Source organism: Chanos chanos, chromosome 3 (assembly GCF_902362185.1).
Source record: "Chanos chanos chromosome 3, fChaCha1.1, whole genome shotgun sequence".
Classification (NCBI taxonomy): Eukaryota; Metazoa; Chordata; class Actinopteri; order Gonorynchiformes; family Chanidae; genus Chanos; species Chanos chanos.
The window spans coordinates 38,181,177-38,202,090 of record NC_044497.1 but is presented as its reverse complement, the minus strand read 5'-3'; the positions used below and the strand labels follow the sequence as shown (position 1 = coordinate 38,202,090).

Here is a 20,914-nt window from a genome sequence, read left to right as displayed (position 1 = left end):
GAAAGATCAGTTGAAATTTCTGAAAACAAACACAAAAACAATAAAAACAATAAGGTTCGTTGAAAAGTATAACTTAGCCAGCATCCCCTTCAAAGCACCATGTGATTATGTGTTCAACCATAGAATGTTAACATTAAGGGATTTCCCTAATATCTTCAAAAGGCTGATAACTATCATTAGGATCACTTTATATAACTAAATTAATAAAACAATTACTCCAGCTTGGCTCTGATAACCATTGGATGACCCCGCAGCTAGCTGTGAACATTTTCTATCTTGTGCACTTATAATGTACTCTAGACAAAAACTGAAATCACACACACGACCCACTCTGTAGAGACAGGCATTTATACTGCACGGAGGGGAGTTTACATTAAAGCTGCATATCATTGCCTACTTCAGTTGACACAGTATTAAGGAGAGAATGTCAGCCTTTGTCTGCTGCTTTAATGCCACTGTCTTTTGACTTGGAGAATAACACCAATGCAACTCTAACGGCACACCTTCATAAGTACTACATAAGCCTTCATGACCACTTATGTCAACAGCTTTAGTTCTAGTTATAACTCTCACAGTTATAAGCACTGTTATTAGTGTTACAATACATACACATAATACACATAAAATACATATATGTGATGACATTCCATGACGCATTACATGTAAGAGCTATTAAGCCATTAAGTTGTCACTGAGATGCGCATATGCCACAAAAGCACATATGCAAAAGTTATGTGTCACTTATGAAGGTGTGATTGAACTTTTGTTTGGTGTCTCCTACAGATAGTGTCCATGATCTTTGGCTTATGAGGGCTCCACAGGTGGGAGGACAAGAGTGGGTCTCACAAAAAAGGTGAGATGGCCCGAGAGTGGAACTCTACTGCAGTGTAATGTGGAGTTTCATGTGTAGGTTTTGTCCCAGTTCCCCAGAGAGGTAGTCTCTATCCCTGCTGTCCTCCAGGTGACGCAGCTCTGAGCGGCCGTACAGCGGCGTGCTCCTTATCTCCAGCACGTAGTCTCCGGGAGAGGCTTTCTTCCGCGAGCAGTGCAGATAGCTGAGACCCTGGTGTTGCTGGATCTGAAAAAGTTTCTCCTGGTTCCCCTCAGTAATAACGTAGGTCACGTGGTTGGTGAGGGGTCTGATGGCAGGGACCAGCTCCAGGATGTGTTCTTTGAGGTTGAGCTGAGACACGTTGAGCACCAGTGTCAGCGGAAGCTCCATGTCCAGACTGGCCAGGTTTACTGTGAGCCCCTGCACGAAGGAGGAGGATTTATTAACACACATCCCCTACAAACACCTTCACCAAACACCCCTCAGACACAGGCTTATGTGGGCTAACGTTATGAACGATCAGGGCAAGACAACAGGATAAAAATTTATGTTGCATCCATAACTTCAATCCCAGACTATGTACACATGAGACTCTCAGAGTGTAAATAGATCCATATGCTGGTAGTCCGAGAGAAACTAATCAAGATCCATGTTTAAATACTCTACAATAATAGAACAGGCGAAACAAATCAGTAGTGATTTCAGCGATGGAATCCTTGCGAGACAGATTAAGTGCTGTATTACGAGTGGCATTACGCTGCATTTTTTCTCTCACCTCCTCTGGCAGCGTTCCATTAGCAGCGCGTCTCTTCCTGATAGTCGGCTTGTGATGGCCATTGATTTTGCATTCATAGCAGGCCTCAGGAGAAAGGCTATTATCTTCCTCCCCTCTCTCCACAGACCCAAACCTGCCTTTGCCGTACCTCATGTCTGACACGCAGTGCCTGCCAAAAGAACGCACGTGCACCCCATTGAGATTACTTTGTCCTCACACGCTCCCATCCAGGGTCGTCACATCCGCACAGCTCAAACACCACTCTTTCTATTCATCTGTGTCTTACAAAACCCAACCTTCTTTTAATCGCAGTCCAAAGTCCCTTTCAAGGCCTCTTGCCTTTCCCAGGCAACTGCTGTAAATATGAATTTGGTCATAACTGACCTGACTGTTTAGACAAAGGTGTAAAAAAATGTCTGATTAAAAAAAGAAACAACACTATGCAGGATCTGCTTAAAAGAAAACAGCATTGTCTGAAATAGGTTCTGAAAACGTATTACCTCATATGGTTGGAAACTGTCACTCTTATAGCCCAGAGATTAATTACTACATCCCTTACAAACTTGTGTTGAGAACAAATCCCTGTCTCACCCTTGGCCGACTCTAAAGTAGCCAGGGGGGCAGCCGCACAGGTAGCCTCCCTGGGTATTGGAGCAGCCGTAGTTGCAGGGGGTTTTGAAGGAGCTGCACTCATCCACATCGTCACAGGAGCTGCTGAGCTGGTTGTAGGTGTAGCCTGAGGGGCAGGAACATTTGAAGCTGCCCAGTGTGTTATAACAGGATGCAGAGCCACAACTGTCAGGGTTTGAACACTCATTTTCATCTGGAGAAAACAGAGAAACAACAGAGAGAAGGTTCAGAGAAAGAAACACAGTCATTAATGTGGCATAATAATGAGAGGAGTGTATGCGTCAGTTAGTGAAGCATTTCTGATGCTGTACATACATCTTTTCTAATGTCTGTGTAAACACATTGGTTGCCTATGAAAAAACAGCAGTGTGTATGAGTGTCTTGCTCTTAAACTGGATATGTGTTGGATATGTGTTCTCATTAATCTCATTTAGCCAGTGTTTTTTCTTAACGCAGAATGAGTTCCAGGCAATGTCAACAATCCCAGCCAAGTGAAATTAAGTCTTATGTGCAAAACAAACAAGCAATCAAATAAAATGGTGGCAAAATAAAACCAAGAATAAAAGACCACTGTTGACTTATAAGGAGCCAAGAATAACAGAAAATTTCCAATGTTCTAGACAGAGGAATGGCGGTTTGAAGTGAAAGCATGAAAAATGTATAATTTCCTAGGTGTGAAATGTGGTTTTAGTCAGCTTTGGTCATTAGTAAGAAATTATAATAGAGAGAAATGACTGATTCCCTCAGTCTGGCGTCAGCAGAAAGCTGCACTTTGGCTGGTATCAAAAAGAAATCGTAGAAAACAGGGAGGAACAAAGGCACACAGTCTTGTGAATCGATGCAGCCAGGTAATAAATTTCAAAATAACATTCATCTTTCAACATTTAAACACCTTCAGAAATAAAATCTTTCTGTAAACAAATGACAGGAAATCTTTCAGGAATGTCAGGACATTTACCTTCATCTCAGTCAATATTCAAATATTGGATAAATCTATTTGAAATAATCTGACCTATACAAGTTAATGACGCTCTTGTAAAATCAAACCTGGTTGTCAAATTCTAGACAACCAATATAATTTTCTAATTATACAATGTTTTTTTTCTCTTTTTTAAACAATGTAGATAATTTATTCCGGACTTTTACTATAACTGGCTTGGCGCATGTACTAATGAAAACATGTCCTATGCATAAGCTTTAGCACTCATAGACTTTGTCCTAACCTAAGAACAAATGCTGGCAAAAAACACAAATGACCAAAATATTTCTTCCATTGAATTTATACATGTTTTATGACCAACAAGTGGACAGTCATGTAAAAAGTACTTCACATGAGAGCAAATCTAAAACGACACACGTTGCACAGAACATGTGTGGCGGTTTTATTTTGCAAGATGGCAGTGTTGTATCAATAGACGGCATTGAGATCCCATAAGTGTGTGTGCACAATATGTGTTTTGCACAACAGATGTCAAACATTGCCTCTGATCTGCCTAAACACAGAATTAAGTTGTATACATGTTTCAGTCTTCAGTTCAGTTCAGTTCAGTTTTACTCATTGTGAGTTATGAATGTATCAGGGAGCTGAGTAACACAAATGTTGTACTTAAACCTGAACATACACAACAGAATACATCAGCGGCGTAAGTCAAAGGAGTCTCGGATGTGGTTAGGGGCTTGAGACTGTCTTTGACTCTTGTATTGTGTTTGGATTATGTGGCTGCAAAAGTGACAACACCTCTGTAACTAACAGCAAACACACTGCGCAGTCCAAAATCTCTGTGTTTACAAATCAGTGATTGTGTAATAGCATATACAATGGCTTTTGTATAGCCACAGCAGTGCAATATTCAAGGCATACAACAACCAGAGTGACGCTAGAGGAGAGAGCCACAAGTAAACTAAGAGAGAAAAAAGCAGCAGAGAAAAATGGTTGTGGGTGTCTGCCCAAGTCAATAAAAGCAAAAGCACAGCTTTAATTAGCAATGGCATTCAAACAAAACAGCAATGCTCAAAGTAAATCAAGAGAATTTAGGATTTTGCCTAGTGACGTTACAGGCTTTTACACCAAACCTAAGGACAGCTTCATATTGCACTGTGTTAGTTGTAACCTGAAAACAGATCTCTGTGTTTCTATGTCAAGTCAAGTTGAAAGAAACATGTGGTTACTGTTTTTTCACACAGGGTAGAGACATTCTGTTTGTGTGTGTGTGTGTGTGTGTGTGTGCATGAGACAGAGAGAGAGAGAGAGCGAGAGAGAGAAAGAGAGCAAAGCAAGGATTATGTGTTTATGTAGGTTTTCCATGAAGAGGGAGCATCTGTAGCATATGAGTGTATGTTGCGTGACATGCGGCTGGGGAAGCTTACGTGTGTGTAGCGTCACTCACCCACGCACTGGTTCCACTGGTAGTGCTGAGTGTACCCCTGTGGGCAATTACAGCGATAACCCCCCAGCATGTTCTGACAGCCAAACTGGCATCTGTGGTTACTTTGACATTCGTCCACATCTGGAGTAGGGCACAAACACGCACGCAAGCACACACACACACACACACACACACACACACACACACACACACACACACACACACACACACACACACACACACATACACACACACACACACACACACACACACACACAGACAACATCGTAAGCTTAGTGATATGCATTAGCAAATGAAATGTTTTTGCTTCTGTGTTTTTTTTTTTCTAATGTTTTTTAATAAACGTTTTCCTAAATCTCACGCGCTGTGGGGATGTTGAGTGATTTGGTCTTAGGGCAGTAACGTTTTATTCCTTCTTTCTTTCTTTCTCCCGTTCACTTCCTTCATCCGGATGCTCTTGCGGTACACCCAGCGCTCCGCACAAGTTAATTAGAAACTAAAAATGAACTTTCCAACTGCACTTTACATTCCTCTATTACAAGAGTCACACACAAAAAAACTGAGGCAAAGGGAACATGACTCTTGTGCTAAGAGCATGTCATGTTAGTTTGACTACCCATCTGTGTCATCCAAATGAACGTAGGTTAGGAGAGCAGCCTGCTCTAACTGCCTGTTTTATACTCATTCAAGCCCACGGCATGGCCACATTTACAGGCCTGATTCTCCAGTCAATGCCGAGCGGGCAAGGATTACAGACAGAACAGGATTTAGTGTCATCATGGACCTTGGTACTATGACCACCATAAAAACTGATTGAGGGCTCCCTTACACACACAGTATGTCACTGTCCCTTCGGGCTGGAGTGGGTGAGCTGAGCACAGACTCTCTTATGATTATTTAAAGATTATTTAAAGTGGAGGATTAGAATTTGAGGTTTGGAAATTACAAAGGTATAGTAAACTCAACAAACATTCTGGATTCATTACATCTGAATGTTGAGAAGCCGTGCGATTTGACATATTCTGGTGGATTATGTTTTAGTGGAGAAGGGTGTGCATTTTCAAAACATGGCAGTATCTACATATAAATCCTCTTTTCTCCTCAGAATATCCACACGTACAAAAAGTAATACCTTCACAGTTCACGCCGGCGGAGTCGAGACTGAAACCTCGCTGGCACTCACAGCTGAAACTACCAGGCGTGTTCTGACAGATCCCCTTAGGACCACACAGGGAGGGCTCTGTCACACACTCATTGTTGTCTGAGAGAGTACACACACCGACAAAACTCTTTTCATATTGTGCCAGTATCATGTTCCACAGTTATTCATAGAAACAATACTTTTAATTAATGTAACAAGACAAGGCACTGTTGCACATTTTCTTCCTTGAGGCATAGAAAGACCGTATGTTATTGCGTGTGTGTGTGTGTGTGTGTCCATACTGACTCACCTATACAGGCTGTGTGGTGTTGGGTGAAGCCCGGGGGACATTTGCAGGTGAAACCACCGATGGTGTTGATACACAGGAACTGGCAGTTATGCCTCTTGGTCTGGCATTCATCTAGATCTGCAAAAAAAAAAAAAAACCCACCCAAAGAAACACAACTCAGAATTGTACACACACACAACTGTGCTTCCTGGCTCTCTCTTTTGGTGGTTCTTTTTTTTTTTATCTTGGAAAGGAGATAACCAGTAGTTCTGTTCTAGTCTTCAGGTTGACCCCTATGTGACCGGGCCATGTCACTGAGCTCACTGGGTCACATTCTGCCCTGACGGTGCGGCAGCTGCACTGTCATCAGTCTGTAATAAAGGCCGTGTCATTACCCGGGCACAGGACATGTCCTCTGTAACATTATCAGATAAAGCCACAGCCATTTCATGTCTCAATGTCAGGAGTGATAAGAACGAGAGATTCTTCTTTAGAAACACTGGGCATGGCCTGGAAACTAGATCACAGGAAAGATTGTCCTTGAGAATTTATTTACAACATCAGCTCATCACTGTAAGCCTCTTCCATATAACCCCTAAACTTCGCACAGTGCTCTTATCTCTAAGATCAGTACGTCACTACGAGTTGAAGAGGACAATGCACTTTGCTCAGTAGCTGAGGGTATTTATATGCAGGAGGTGTTTACAGGATTAAAAACGGTTTATTTCAGTACACTGAGGCACAGCAGTCCTTCTTTTCCATACAGAACATACCAGGCATTCAATACCTCACTGGCACCACCTAGTGGTTGGTACGGATTACCTCATGTAATTACTCTGCACGCTTTGACATAATTATAGTACTTAGACAATCTCAGCTGTGAGTAAGATGATACTGATGCTGGGATTTTAACTAGCTATGGCACAGTATCTTTATGAGGGGTATAAGTTTAGACTCAGAATGACGCTATCAAAACCACAACACCAGTCCTACATGCGCAGTCATGATGGAAAGTAGTTAATGAGGTCACAGAGAATAAACAGGGATGTCTACACTCAACAAGAATAACAATGTGACATGATGAATACCTAAGAGAAATTCTCTCCAAAATGTAACGTACAGTGGTTTAATGGTTTTCAAGAGTGTTCCTACTGTTTTGTGAGTTCAACCATAATAAATTGACATTTACACTGACACACATAATTACGTGAACTCACACACACATACAGAGTTTTACTGTTGCAAAGTCTGACTAACCTTTACATGTCCTGCCATCATCCTGGAGGGTGTAACCGCGTGGGCAGGCACAGGAATAGCTGCCCTCAGTATTCTTACAGATGAAGTTACACGGTTTAGGAGACATAGCACACTCATCCAAGTCTGAAAAACAGACCATTACGCACCCAGCACTGTTATATTTCCTTGTAAAACCAACCAACCAAACAAACAATAGGTCCTCTCAAGTAAGTTAATCAGAAATGATTTGTGTCTTAAATTACACACATTTCCTCATTGTGGAGAGATGTCATTTAATTTCATCGCAAGTTAATTAATAATTTTGTGTGTGTGTGTGTGTGTGTGCATACGCGTGTGTATGTGTATGTGTGTTTGTTAGTATTTTACAAAAGTATTTAGGGTACTAAGGATGTTTTTACAGTACCTGTATTACACTTCGGTAATTAATTTTCTTGAAATCTTTTACTCAAGTTCAATCACAATTTGTTTAATATAGTTTTTAACTATTAATGATTGCACAGTGAGAAAGTACAAAACAGTTTGTGCTTGAAAGAATTCAGCAGATGACTTGGTTTTGGGATGTGGGATGTCAATGCTCAGCACAGCATCCAACAAAGAAAGCAAACGTAAAACAACACTCAAGCAGACGCACAACTTGTACGGGTGGTCCCACTTTATGAGACAATAATCATTATGCAATGCAATTCCATTGTTCAAAGTTCAAACCACATTGCCTTTATTCTGTATAAAACATTTTATAATCCCTTCAAAACATTACTGTTTTAGGGCCTTTTTTCTGCCCTGGGATATTTGTCCTACTCGTAGATGAACTCTTTATTTACGTGTGGATTTTTCTACACCCATTCTACATACTTTAGAACATTTGCCCACAAAAGTTTATCTTTTGTGGGGCAGACTTTTGGCTGGTTGAGAATACCAATGAGAACTACTAAGCCTGCTGCAAATGTTAGTGATCCTTTCAAACTCATATTAATCCAACAATTCATAATTATGTGGCTCTGTGTGGCTCCAACACACAAGCCTAGAATCTACCAGCAAAGCAACAAAGCAACTTTTGTGTTTTGTATCACATATACCTTAATAGAAAAAAAAGACCAATTTGAGCATTACTTCTCTGTGAACAACTCAAGGTTGGTCTGAAAGCAATTTTACTTTTCTCAAGCCTGCCTTTAGCTCACAAAGAAGTCAGACATTGCTGCTGACTCTTACCCCTGGGTTCTGCATGAGCTACTCACAAAAGAGACACATTTCAGTATTTATCCTTCCCTGGGTCAGTGCCAGTGTGTATATGTGCAAGTGTTACCTATACATTCTGTTCCCGTGATGGAGGCGATGTATCCTGGATTACAGTGGCACTTAAAGGTACCCATGGTATTGATACACCTGCCATTCTTACACAGGTCTGCCATCACCTTACACTCATCAATGTCTGTGGATGGAGAAAATCATCACATTTGATCCAATGCTGACATGAATTCAGTTAGTTAGTACATCACTGTTTACAAGTTCGTTACTCACCCTAAACTTTATGTAAATATATAACATGTTGAAAGTGTTAAAAAAAAGTTAGCTGTGCAAACAATAGCACTGCAACTTTTTCTCAGTGGCTTTTATCAGTTTTATGAAAGCTTTGGTTCATTTTCAAAACACATGACACAGAAAATAGACACTTAACTTGGAAAATGTCAGAAAAGAACTTGGAAGTGGAAGCAGTCTGAATTATGGTAATCACTACAGCTGTTACATATGGGACTGAGGAAATTGAGGGAATCCAACAAAAACTCATAGCTAAGCAATATTTCACTGCAATTATCTTCATCCTCTCAACAATAGCACACTGAGTAAGATCCATTTTTGTGCATGTTACATTACCAGAACGACAGATAGAAACAGACAGACACTTCAAGTGTTGTGCCACAAGATGTTTGATGGTACAAAAACTAAGCGTACAAGTTCGGGTTTGTGCCTGGTGGCATTCATCTCCCTTATGTACTGTATTCCAGCCAGTAACAGTCAGATTCCAAATTTACAGTTGTATTCACGTCAGGAGAATACGCGATAGCCTACTCTGTTTTGACGTCTGTAGCGGAAGTTGCAAATTAAATGAAATTAGAAGCTGTAAATGAAAATTTCGACTTAAAAAAAACGGACTGTTTGAATAAAAAGGCTATTATGTTAAAAACTGGGTATGTCTGTTTGTTGAAGATAAGTGTGGTGATTTATTTGCATAGAATCTGACCATAAATGTGGTGGGTTGACAGACAGAGTGTTGCTAGCTATGTTAAATATCCATATATAATAAAAGGGTGGAGAGACATTGATATAGTGATGTTGATAACAGCTTAATTTCTAACCTGTGCCATCTGTGGCATAGCCTGGTCCATGTGGGCACATCTTCTTGTACTTGGCAGTGCCAGGCAGTGGACAGAGCTCACACTGGTTGCCCCAGCCCCGGCCTCCGTCACAGCAGCACTGTGATTTAGTGACGGGGGTCCTGCTGCTGGAAGACATCTGACACATGGTGTGTAAAACCTCGGTGAAACAGAACCCCTCCCTGTAGTCTATGAGACAGAGGTGTTATTAATACACATTAACAGAAAGAAAGTGATAGATTATAGACACAGATATATATATATATATATATATATATATATATATATATATATATATATATATATATATATTTGCACCCTGGTGTTTGTACATACGTAAAAAATAAAAAGTAAATTATAATATTTACCACAATGTTTAACATTTAACATAATATTTAGTAATAAACGCTGAAATATATGCTCCATTCACTTTAATGGAAACACCTACCCTCGACCTGCACTCACTGGTCACTTTATAAGGTACACCTACCTAATAGGTGCACTATATAGGTGTAAAATTAGTGTAATTAATTAATCCGTAGTCATGCACAATTAACATAGCTACAAACTGTGCATGGAAATAATGTAGCTTCTTCTAGTGTATATATATCAACAACAAAGTAAGACAATTCTTTTGAGCCTTAGAGCAATGCAAACACATGCACATGTACATGTACACACACACACACACACACACACTCACAGACACATACACATACACAAAGCCTCATACATACAAAACCCACAAATAAGAGAAAAGCAAAAGCTGCTCACCCAAGCACTGAGTGCGAGTGGAGTCAGGCTGGAATCCAGTGTCACACTCACACATGTAGCTGCCTATAGTGTTCACACAGCGCCCATTTTCACAGATACCAGGTTTAGTACGACACTCGTCCTCATCTGAGCAGAGAGAGAAAAAGCACACAAGACTGAATCCCCTGAGAACTGATCTTGGGGCAGTGTGACCTAACATTGACCTACTGTCAAACAGTTAGAGAAACGCAGAGGGAGAGAAAGAGAGAGAGGGGTTGCTTTTTAGGATCATGCTATTAATAACCACGCATCTCTGGCTGTCCTCACCTTGACACACCTCATCGTCCATCTTCCGCACCATGCCCACAGGGCACACACACATGAAGGTACCAATCAGATTCTTACAGGCCATTCCCATAGAGTCACAGTCATGAAGCCCCTCAACACACTCATCCAGATCTGCAGAGAGAGAGAGAGAGAGAGAGAGAGGGAGAGAGAGAGAGAGAACAAACAGGAGGGAGGCACAGTGAGGGCCTGATCATACGACAGAATCCACAGAACCATATCACAGATGACCTTCAATTAAAGCTACACCAGATGAATGAAACACTGTCAGTCAAATGTCAGTCAATGATTTTTTTTCAAAGTAGTACCATTGCTTCTGTGTAATTTGCAGTTAGCTGTTTGGTTTCTGTATTGTATATCTGCTTTATTACTTTTGAGCACTGTATTTGCCAGTACTTGACTACATGTTTGTATAGTTTTTGCTCTCTTTGCTGTACAATAATGTGGTGATTCTTTGTTCAGCCTTTTATTTCACACAGTGAACTTTGCAGCTTGTATTATTATTAGAATCATTCCTTAGAATCACTGCCTTGTAAATTTTCTGTTTGCAAGAACCAGCGTTTCACTCAGTGTTACTTACCAAACTAACTCCGTTCACTTTAAAAGTCACTCTAGATAAGAGTGTCTAATTAAATGTAAATGTCAAATTCCTTCTGCCATTCATCATCCTTACTCTCTCCAATTTTCCAGTGATAAGTTCCAGAGCCAGTCTCTCTGTCCTCTCACCTGTCTGCTTACTAGTACCTGGATCCCTCCCAGTACCCTGACACATGCTGTTTCTGCAAGCACAAGCTTGAGTGTATTATCTCTGACTTACAACTGCACTCCTGCCAGCCTTTCCTCTCCAGATGTCTTTGACCCTGCTGTTGTGTTGCCAGAACCTGGTCTGAGTCATCTCTTCCTCCTGAAGGTCTTCTCTGCCGCTGCCATTTTAATCCCTCACACCCATCACTCCTTTCTTCAGACCACTGACTGACTTATAATATGTCGTTTGGGGCTGAAGTCTAGAATCTAACCCTAAACCTAACCCTAATCGAAAAACAGACACAGACGCAGTAATTTACAGTCAGTATATAGTCCACTGTACCACGATTCGAAGAGTGTCATTAATCTAAAACACATGCAGGAATGTCAGCATTGTAAACCTCAAAACATTCTTGCCCTGTACCTTGTCTCATATCTGATTGCCTGCGAAACTACTGTATCACCCACAACATGCCAGCTCCCATCTCAGTCTCTTATATTTATCATTCTTCAGTACATATGTGATTTGTATCCTTCACATAACAATGGTCACTGTTAATCAAAATGCTCTCATCTCACTGAAATAGTTACTCCACAAGCTCCTCACTGGATACAATTTGCCAAGCTTTTCAACTCTTCAGGAGTCAAAGTGTTCAACAACAACTGCTGAAACCTGATGCTTAACAAACCTTCAATGCTTAACATCTCCTTCAACCTACTCACAATTTGCCTTTCCACACTACAGTGAAGTGTCTTTCAGTTAATGCTTGATACGACACTCAATCTTGTATCAAAGGATGGCTTGCTTGTTAGGAATTGACCATTTTAACAAATGCCTTATACCCACGCTGTTCAGACCTTCAAATTCTACATACAGACACCAGCTGAAACTGCATCAAACAGTGTAAAAGGCCACACAAAGGACAGTTGGACTGTGCATTATAAGCATCTTACAAGTTTATCACTCCATTCAAATAAAATTCCCTAGAGCCACTCTTGGAAGGACCACCCACATTAAGACACCGATACTCAAGCCATCCTCAGAGAAACTCCATCTGGATTCTAAGCCTTTAAATTACTCTGTGCACTCACTATGCATTAGGGATTTGAGTTAGTCAAGCAGAAACAATGTCAGATTTCATCATTAAATTCATATGGAGTACAAATTCATTACAATGAAAAAAAGAACACTCACTATAAAACCAAACTGTTGACTAAACTTAACTTAGACAAGTCGTCTTGTTGCTTTGACTCAGGTTGTCTAAATATGAAGTGATAAGTTTATTCAAACAAAATAAATTTTGTTCAGCCAATATACTCAACTCAACTGTCCATTTCAAATGATATGGACTCATTGGTTGAGCTTAACTTTTCTACTTGGACTAAGTGAAATTAATATGATGTAGCTTATTTTCTCTACTTTTATTACCAAGAGGTTTACTGAACTTGATAAAAGTGATTTCTGCAGCACATGACATTGCAATTTGCCACATCTCTGCCACTGTATGTGGAGTTATCATGGACTACTTCTTTTCATGAGGTCACAGAGGACTTTACGACTTAATCTGTTCGATCTGTCCAGTACTAATCAGGAACTCCTGACCAACCAGTGGGAATCAATACTGCAGTGATGGGGAGACAATCCCCTGCCAGCCTCACACCCATGAACACTATCAGTTATGTCAGTGTGGATGCCTGACCAAGCCAAAGCAGTACCTATCCTCAACTCACATTTCATCATCATCATCATCATCATCATCATCATCATCATCAAAGATATTATTCAGTATTTAATAAGGCATTATTCATGCCTTCCCTGCTACTGCTTTAATTATGCTATTTTCTTTGCTAATGTGTTTTCAATTTGAGAGTGCTTTGTCATTTTTCAGTGGATATATTATCTTAACAATACTGGTGCCACTGTTTTGGTGAAACGACTTTGTTGTGTTATATGTTACATTCTTAAAATTTTTCATGTTTCATGTTTCATGTTTCAGTTTCGAAAATGTGAATACTGTTGTGAAAAATGTTTTCAAGGAATAAAGAAAAACAGTCATATCATGGCCCATAATGGGAATCAGGTTGGGACAATCAGTTATGGTGGCTTACCTCAATCACTGGTTCTCTGATTCACTCTCCTCTATGTGTGTTGGCTTGTATGGCTGTCTTACCTTGGCACATCCTCTGGTCCTCTCTGAGTGTGTATCCAGATGGACAGGTGCACTCATAACCTCCAAAAGTGTTGATGCAGCGGAAAGCACAGAGCAAGGGGTTCTGAGCACACTCATTAACATCTGCGCCATTACAAAAAACATACTGTCAGACTGCCACATGACAGGTCCACACACACACACGGTTAATGAAAACATCTATTCAACTGAAAAGAGTTAGCACGCATATGGACTTGAATGTCAGTAGACATGCTGTAGGAGTAATTATAAATTTTCTATAAAATTTAAGCTTCTACGATTTTTTTATATTGCAGTCTGTCCCATATGCAGAGGTGGACATAGTACACAACTCCATTACTTGAGTCAAAGTATAGATACTCCTGGTCAAATATTACCCCAATACAAGTGAAAGTTGATCAGTCAAATTTTTACTTGAGTTAGAGCACTGGAGTACTTGCTTTTAAAAATACTTAAATATTCAAAACTACATTTTCTTTTTAATGTCAACAGATTGTTATGTTGTTGCCACAATGCATTTACAGAATGTAATGACTCTGAAACAACCTACTGAATGCACTCTTTATCTTTTAGTTATATTTACATTTATCTTTACCATCTTTATCTGCCATAGTAGTAGCCATCACTACAACTGCCAATTTGAACCGTTAAAAAAATGCAGCACGCACTTTGAACTTGACGTACAGTGTAGGTGTAGTTTACTGTGATTGTTATTTCTCCTGTGATGAACACAATATGGCCTATCACATTTTAGAAAAGAAAATTCGTCCGCTAACTTCAAAGGTATGCTTCAAAGTGACAAGTAATGAGAACCTTTATAAAAATGTAGTCGAGTCAAAAGTACAATATTTGTCTTTCAAATGTATTGGAATAAAAGTCATACGTTTCCAGAAAAACTGATACTCAAGTGAAGTACAGATACTCAAAAAATGTACGTAAGTACAGTAGTCAAGTAAATGTACTTTGTTACTGTCCACCCCTGCCCGTATGTGGTCATTATGTCTAAACCTAATGCAAATATACAATTCAGGAGTTTACATCAATATCTGTAAATGGAAAACTTGACTTGAAAATATATTAATGGCATACATTTGAGCTATAGACCACGGAGAGAAAATTTGCAGAGATAAATTTGGAGTTAAAAGAGAAGAGACAAATATGCATGAATGAATATGTCAAGACTTCTGTCTCCTCACCTTCACAGGTCATCATAGGCCCTGGTTCAAAGCCCTCCTCACAGTTACACTCAAACCCTCCAATCACGTTAGTGCAGGTTCCATTCCCACAGGGGTTTCCCACTGAACACTCATCAATGTCTCAACGGACAACAAAAAGGGAAAATTCTCAAATTTATGAAAAAGAAAAACCCCAGCATGACACAACTTCATTGACAAAAGTTGATCAAAGTGTACATCAACTGTGATAGCCAGTTTCTATGACTGCCAGCTGTGGACTTACTTTGTGGTTTCTTTACCTTATACCTCACTGAACATTTTTTATAAATGAACACACACACATCTGGTATGCTGAGACAGAGCTGTAAACATGAAGAAATTTTGTACTCTGGAGTTTAGTAAATCGTGCTTTATGTCTCTTGGGATCCTAAACAGCTCATAGTGTTAAAGGTGCTGTGGCCGGCCTCACATACGTGACTTAAGAGATTTTGTGTAGAATGGGAATTCCAAATTCAGGGGCAAAATTACACCTAAATTTAGGAAAAACAATGCTATACATGTTCTACGTTCATCATGACTTATCAAATACCCATCTGTGTACTTCAGTTTGAGCAAACATGTGCTACATATCAAGCAAGAAGCATCCTCACCAACACAGTGAACTCCAGTATAGTTGAGTGTGTATCCTACAGGGCACTCGCAGCGGAAGGAGCCGTCTGTATTGATGCAGTGGCCGTTATAGCAGATGCCTGGGTTCTCCACACATTCATTTATGTCTGCCATTCATCCATTTCAGCAGAGAGACAAGAAGTCACAGTGGTATGTTAACTAAAGTAATGTATGTACGTACTGTTTAAAATATATCATTCAAAATAGAGGTGGCATTATTCAGATTGTACTGCTTGGCCCCTAAAGTTTAAGTTTAAGTTTCTGTGATTGCACACACACACAGTGTGAACAGTGAGCAGTGAATTTGTCCTCTGCATTTAACCCATCCAACACACCAGTAGTGAGCACACACCAGTCACAGGAGCAGTGGGCAGCATTCCTTGCGCCCGGGGAGCATTGGGGTTAAGTGCCTTACTCAGGGGGACACAGCCATGGATGTTGGGCCTGGGAATCGAACCTTTAGACCACGGCTGCCCCAAACCCTTGACCCTATCATTGCTACTGGCAATTTTCTGTTGTGAAATTCACCTGGTTGACTATAAAGTTTAGTCTGCAAATATGAACTTGGTACAAGTTCAGGAAAACATCACAGGAAAACATTTTTACAATGAGACTGTGTTGTCCCATAGAGATTTCATCAAACCTCTCCTATCTTTGAGGATGTAGCGCCTCACCTATGCGTGTATCTCCAATTCCAGGAATTAATCCATGACCATATGGACACAGGTCCAGAAATCCAGCTATGAAGGACACAGACAAGCATGTCACACAGCAAATCAACTGAAACACTGGCATTGTCAAAATATGAAAAAGACCTATTTTTATAAAAAGACATAACAAAAATCATACCATCCTGCTCTTTAGGGCAGAGCTCACAGGGGTCTCCCCAGCCCTCTTTGGGCATGTTGCTGCAGCAGCACTTGGCTTTGGTAGTGTTAAATGCCTGTGGGAGGGAGCACTTGCCATTTTCAAAGCGTGTAAAGCAAAAGCTCTCTCGTGTGTCTGAGAAGAAATCGATGGGGTGAGAAAGACAAACGGGAAGATTGTTCAGAATTGTTAACCTCAGCAAACTATGTAATTTAAGTGATTTGGCAATGCCCTTTCATGGGGTTCAATCTATTGTTGGTAATGGGAGATCTTGAGGTATTCAGTTACTCAGGCTTAGTCGAGGGTACAAGGCATATTCCTCAAACGCAAACAATTTAAATCCGAATAGCATGAACTACGACACGTGCCCTTATATGGTCCTACATTAGATCTTGGACACAGCCTTGCTTTCTTGTAAATGAGCAGGTCTCTGTGACTGGCAAAAGGATAGCAGACACAGGGATCTGCAAGCATCTCAAATAGTTATGTAAATGTACATTATAAGCACTTATTATCAACTCAGTTGACTGGGTTTACTTTTACATGATTTATACAGACAGAACAGTATGTGAGGAAGAGTTTTATGCGCTACCATAACAGCGACGTCCATTTTCTGAGAGCACGAAGCCTGGCCTGCACACGCACTCAAAACTGCCGGGGTTGTTGAAGCAAGAGCCAAAGAGACAGATGTTTGGGTCTACATCACACTCGTTCACATCTGGAGGGAAAGAAATGTAAAAAGAAAGAGTTTTTTGTCAAATCTAGTGAGATGACTGTAGACTCCACCTCTCTGACAGTCAGATCTCAGATTGACCTGTTCTGTAAAAAGTGAGAATGTGGAATAAAGCGGATTGTTTCTGAAACTCCAGGACTGAACTGGGAAGAGACATCTAATGCTGGGCCGAGTGGATGACAGGCTGCTCAGCTGTCTGTCACAACCGCAGCAAATGAGAAAGCTCAGTAAAGTTGTTAAGTATACACACTTGCTTTATTAGCAGCAGTCCAATTCCATTATGTCTGGTTAATTGTTTTAAACAGTTTACTAACGATCAAACATAACTTAATAGCACTTTTTGATTTAGTGAGTTCATAAAAATAGCTTCCTTGTCTTATGGTGTATATTGGACAGTAGAAGCACCTTGGAGAAGAAGGGCAGGTCTTACCCATACACTGCTCATTCTGAACTACATAGCCAGGAGGACAAATACAGCGGAATGATCCGTCCAGGTTCTGGCATGTTCCAGGAGCACACGTTCCAGGCAGAATGACGCACTCGTTCACATCTATAACAGAGAAGGGGTGAAAGAGAGAGGGTGAACAATCTTTCATTTCTTAGAATGCAGTGCATTAAAGTACAGTGTCATAATTCAGAATTAGATTTGAAACGGAGGTTAACACTTATCATAAGCCTAGATACACTTATCATAAGCCTAGGAATTTGTGACATAGCTGTTGACTTGACCCTATGCACTGTCGAGACCTCCTGTAACACACTGAGACCTTATGGAACTAAAGCATTATATTAACACTAAGCAACAGGCAAAACATAATAATATTCATCAGAGGAAAGACTTCCTATTGGCATTAAGAATAAAAAGAAATGTGAGGGGTTTTATTTTTACTAAAGATCATTACAGCATAAATTGGAAAATGATATAAAACAGATCGATCAAATCAGCAAATTAATGATATGGAGAAGAGGAGCCTTTCTAAGATATTTGTTAGGTAAGATATATATTGATGCTCCCTGTTGGCGTTACAGTGTTGTAAGTATTGTGAGTGTATGTAACTCCAGAACTATTTTACCAGTGAAGATGAAACTGTGTTATGTCTGCTAATTTAGTAAATGTGTCAAAGTGTGAAAACGTGACATTCAGTACACAGGTGGTGCTACTTTGTTAAATGACGCAAAATGAACTTGGAACTCTTTTACCTTTTCCATTACTCATAAAATAAACAGTGCATTGTGATATCCATTTTAAACGTGCTTTTCATTCACATAGCATAAACAATAGTGAGATACTGCCACACTTGTTTATCACTAATTTGTAATAACTATAACAATAATGTAATGTAATAAAAATGTAAGCATTTCTCTGAGTTATGACCTGCATCACCGTGTTAAGATAACGTAATTCTTTTTATTTCAAACATTTTCTTGTCTCCAGTATCCACATGTGCATGAACATCGCCGTGTATTCTGAAGAGATGCATGCACAGGTGTCTATGCATTTTTTTGGCTTTCCCAAATTACACACCTAAATCATGCTTACACAGTTTGGATGTCCAAGCAATGCCATTATAAACATGCTGTTTGATCATCTTTCAAGTTAAAGGGTTTTCCTGGAGGGTCGGTGACTTTTTAAGGGAGGCAGTGTTGGGCTGGTATGGTTCAAGTATGGTGAAAATTGTGTTCAGTCAGAAGGGAAAATGTTGAAATTTCTCACGGTGCACCACTTCATAAAGGTATAAACAACAGCCATGTTCATTCTTTTTACAATGTATTGGAAATACTTGTGCTGTTTTTCCATGAACTTTTGAGGTGTCGCATCAACTTACCTCTCTGGTGCAATGAGCTATATAACATTTCTGCTAAACGGGTGTGGCAAAGCATTGGACATACAAAGCAACAAATTGTAGTTTTTTGAATGGAAATACCCACCAGTTCTTAACTAACTGTGACTGTACACTGCAGGGGCACAACTGATTACGAGATGTGGACAATCATTACTGATATCTTGTGCTGAGTCGGTGTTGTGTACTACAGGCATAAGTAATACATCACAGACGGAGGTGATTTGAAGGCTAGCTTACCTACGCAGTTCTTGCCATCCAGGGAGAGTTCGTAGCCTTCCTCACACAGGCAATAGAAAGAGCCCACACTATTGATGCACTGACCTTTCCTACACACTTGACCGTACGACATCCTGCACTCATCAATATCTGATGACGTAAAACAGAACCGGATGTTATGACAGCACTGCTAACACAGATTAACAACTAACAGTGCACAAACTCTAGGAAGGAAAGTGTGCATCTGTCAGGGTTGTGAAAAATTTACACACACACACACACACTCACACAAGTTTGTTTTTTGATATCCGAGTGGGGACTTCCCATTGACTCCCATTATTCTGTAACTAAAGAACACTAACCTATCCCTAAACCTAATCCTAACCCTAACCTTAATCTTAACCTTAACCAAAGAAATGTTTTGACACTTTTTGTTTTATCAATAACAACAATATTATTTAGAAAAATGTTTCTCTCCTACACTGTAAACCCGAACGTTCAAATAACTTAATTCTATTAAGTTCTGTAAACTTAAAATGACCTTATAAGTTCTACTGACGTAAAATTTTGAGTAGTTATAACATGTCTCCAATTTTGAGTTATGTCAACTAAAAACTTTTGATTAATTTTTGGATTAAGTAATATGATCTCCAGAGTATTAAGTCACTATAACTTAATATTTTGGAGTTCCGACGTCCTTCGTCAGCGCCACGGTGCATTGTGGGGCGCCCATACCTACATTCAACCTAGCGAACTTTCTACAGTGATTCAAAAGAGTTTTAAAAAACAGAAACAATCTTCATTACAACTGCTTTGCATTTGGTGCAGTGTTTGACTGACAAGCCAATGGTGCGATGCTACCATCTGTGAGATAATGACTGAACACAAGTCAGAAGTTAGGCTAGGCCAGGCTGATGTTCATGTTTGACGTGAGAAAGCTGGCACTCTGCCCTGGGGTGACTTGGGTGTGGTGGGCTGAGCGATGACGATGATCTGTTTCAGAGTTAGGGTCTTGTGCGCTTTCTCTTGTGATTTTAACTTAACCAGTGCAAAAATCAGTGACCACAACATATTTTCCTTTCTTAAATAAACTGAGAACTTGTAACACTCAACTTGCTCAAGCATTCCCAACAACTATTTTTCAATTCTCCACTACTTATCCTTAACAAGTTAATTTACTTATTTTCCTAAGGCAACGGGTTTCCAAATGTTTTTTAAGCAAAGTCAACTAACAAATTTTACAGTGTTATGAGCATTTGGTCGCCACCAGGCACTATTTTGTCAGATTATGCTATCTCACCAGGGACTTTTGGTTTGGAAAGATACCAAAACATGCCCCCCCCCACACACACGCAAGCACGCATGCACACACACAGCATATAGTTAAGATGCTAGAGTTAACAGAACAGTGTACTAATAAGGACAGGACGTTGCTTATGGCTGTAAATTTTGAATTTTATCCACATGGAATGTGTATCTCACAAAGGTATTACAAATGCTGTTCTCACCAATACAGTCATTGTTGTGGGTGAGCTCAAAGCCAGGGTGGCAGAGACAGTTGTAGGAGCCCATGGTATTCTTACATGTACCATTCCCACAGGGCTGCCGCACACATTCATCAATGTCTATGCACAATAGGAAAAAAACAAAAACAAAACAGTTATCAAAATTCGATTCATTTAAACTCAGCGTTTGT

The 20,914-nt window shown here is 40.0% G+C and overlaps 1 protein-coding gene across 1 annotated transcript in view; it reads right to left on the bottom strand.

Annotated features, from left to right (window-relative positions):
* Positions 1 to 877: 877 nt before the first annotated feature.
* fbn2a (fibrillin 2a) overlaps positions 878 to 20,914 on the bottom strand; it is a 76,253-nt gene continuing 56,216 nt past the window's right edge. Inside the window, exons 46-65 of the mRNA XM_030767829.1 lie at positions 20,727 to 20,843; positions 19,240 to 19,368; positions 17,589 to 17,708; positions 17,018 to 17,143; positions 16,408 to 16,560; positions 16,233 to 16,298; positions 15,540 to 15,665; positions 14,911 to 15,030; positions 13,697 to 13,819; positions 10,764 to 10,895; positions 10,458 to 10,583; positions 9,666 to 9,872; positions 8,615 to 8,740; positions 7,312 to 7,434; positions 6,076 to 6,192; positions 5,757 to 5,885; positions 4,625 to 4,744; positions 2,199 to 2,430; positions 1,608 to 1,776; positions 878 to 1,252 (exon numbers count right to left, since the gene is read on the bottom strand). Coding sequence (XP_030623689.1) covers positions 878 to 1,252; positions 1,608 to 1,776; positions 2,199 to 2,430; positions 4,625 to 4,744; positions 5,757 to 5,885; positions 6,076 to 6,192; positions 7,312 to 7,434; positions 8,615 to 8,740; positions 9,666 to 9,872; positions 10,458 to 10,583; positions 10,764 to 10,895; positions 13,697 to 13,819; positions 14,911 to 15,030; positions 15,540 to 15,665; positions 16,233 to 16,298; positions 16,408 to 16,560; positions 17,018 to 17,143; positions 17,589 to 17,708; positions 19,240 to 19,368; positions 20,727 to 20,843 — 2,936 coding nt within the window. The remainder of the gene's footprint in view (positions 1,253 to 1,607; positions 1,777 to 2,198; positions 2,431 to 4,624; positions 4,745 to 5,756; positions 5,886 to 6,075; positions 6,193 to 7,311; positions 7,435 to 8,614; positions 8,741 to 9,665; positions 9,873 to 10,457; positions 10,584 to 10,763; positions 10,896 to 13,696; positions 13,820 to 14,910; positions 15,031 to 15,539; positions 15,666 to 16,232; positions 16,299 to 16,407; positions 16,561 to 17,017; positions 17,144 to 17,588; positions 17,709 to 19,239; positions 19,369 to 20,726; positions 20,844 to 20,914) is intronic.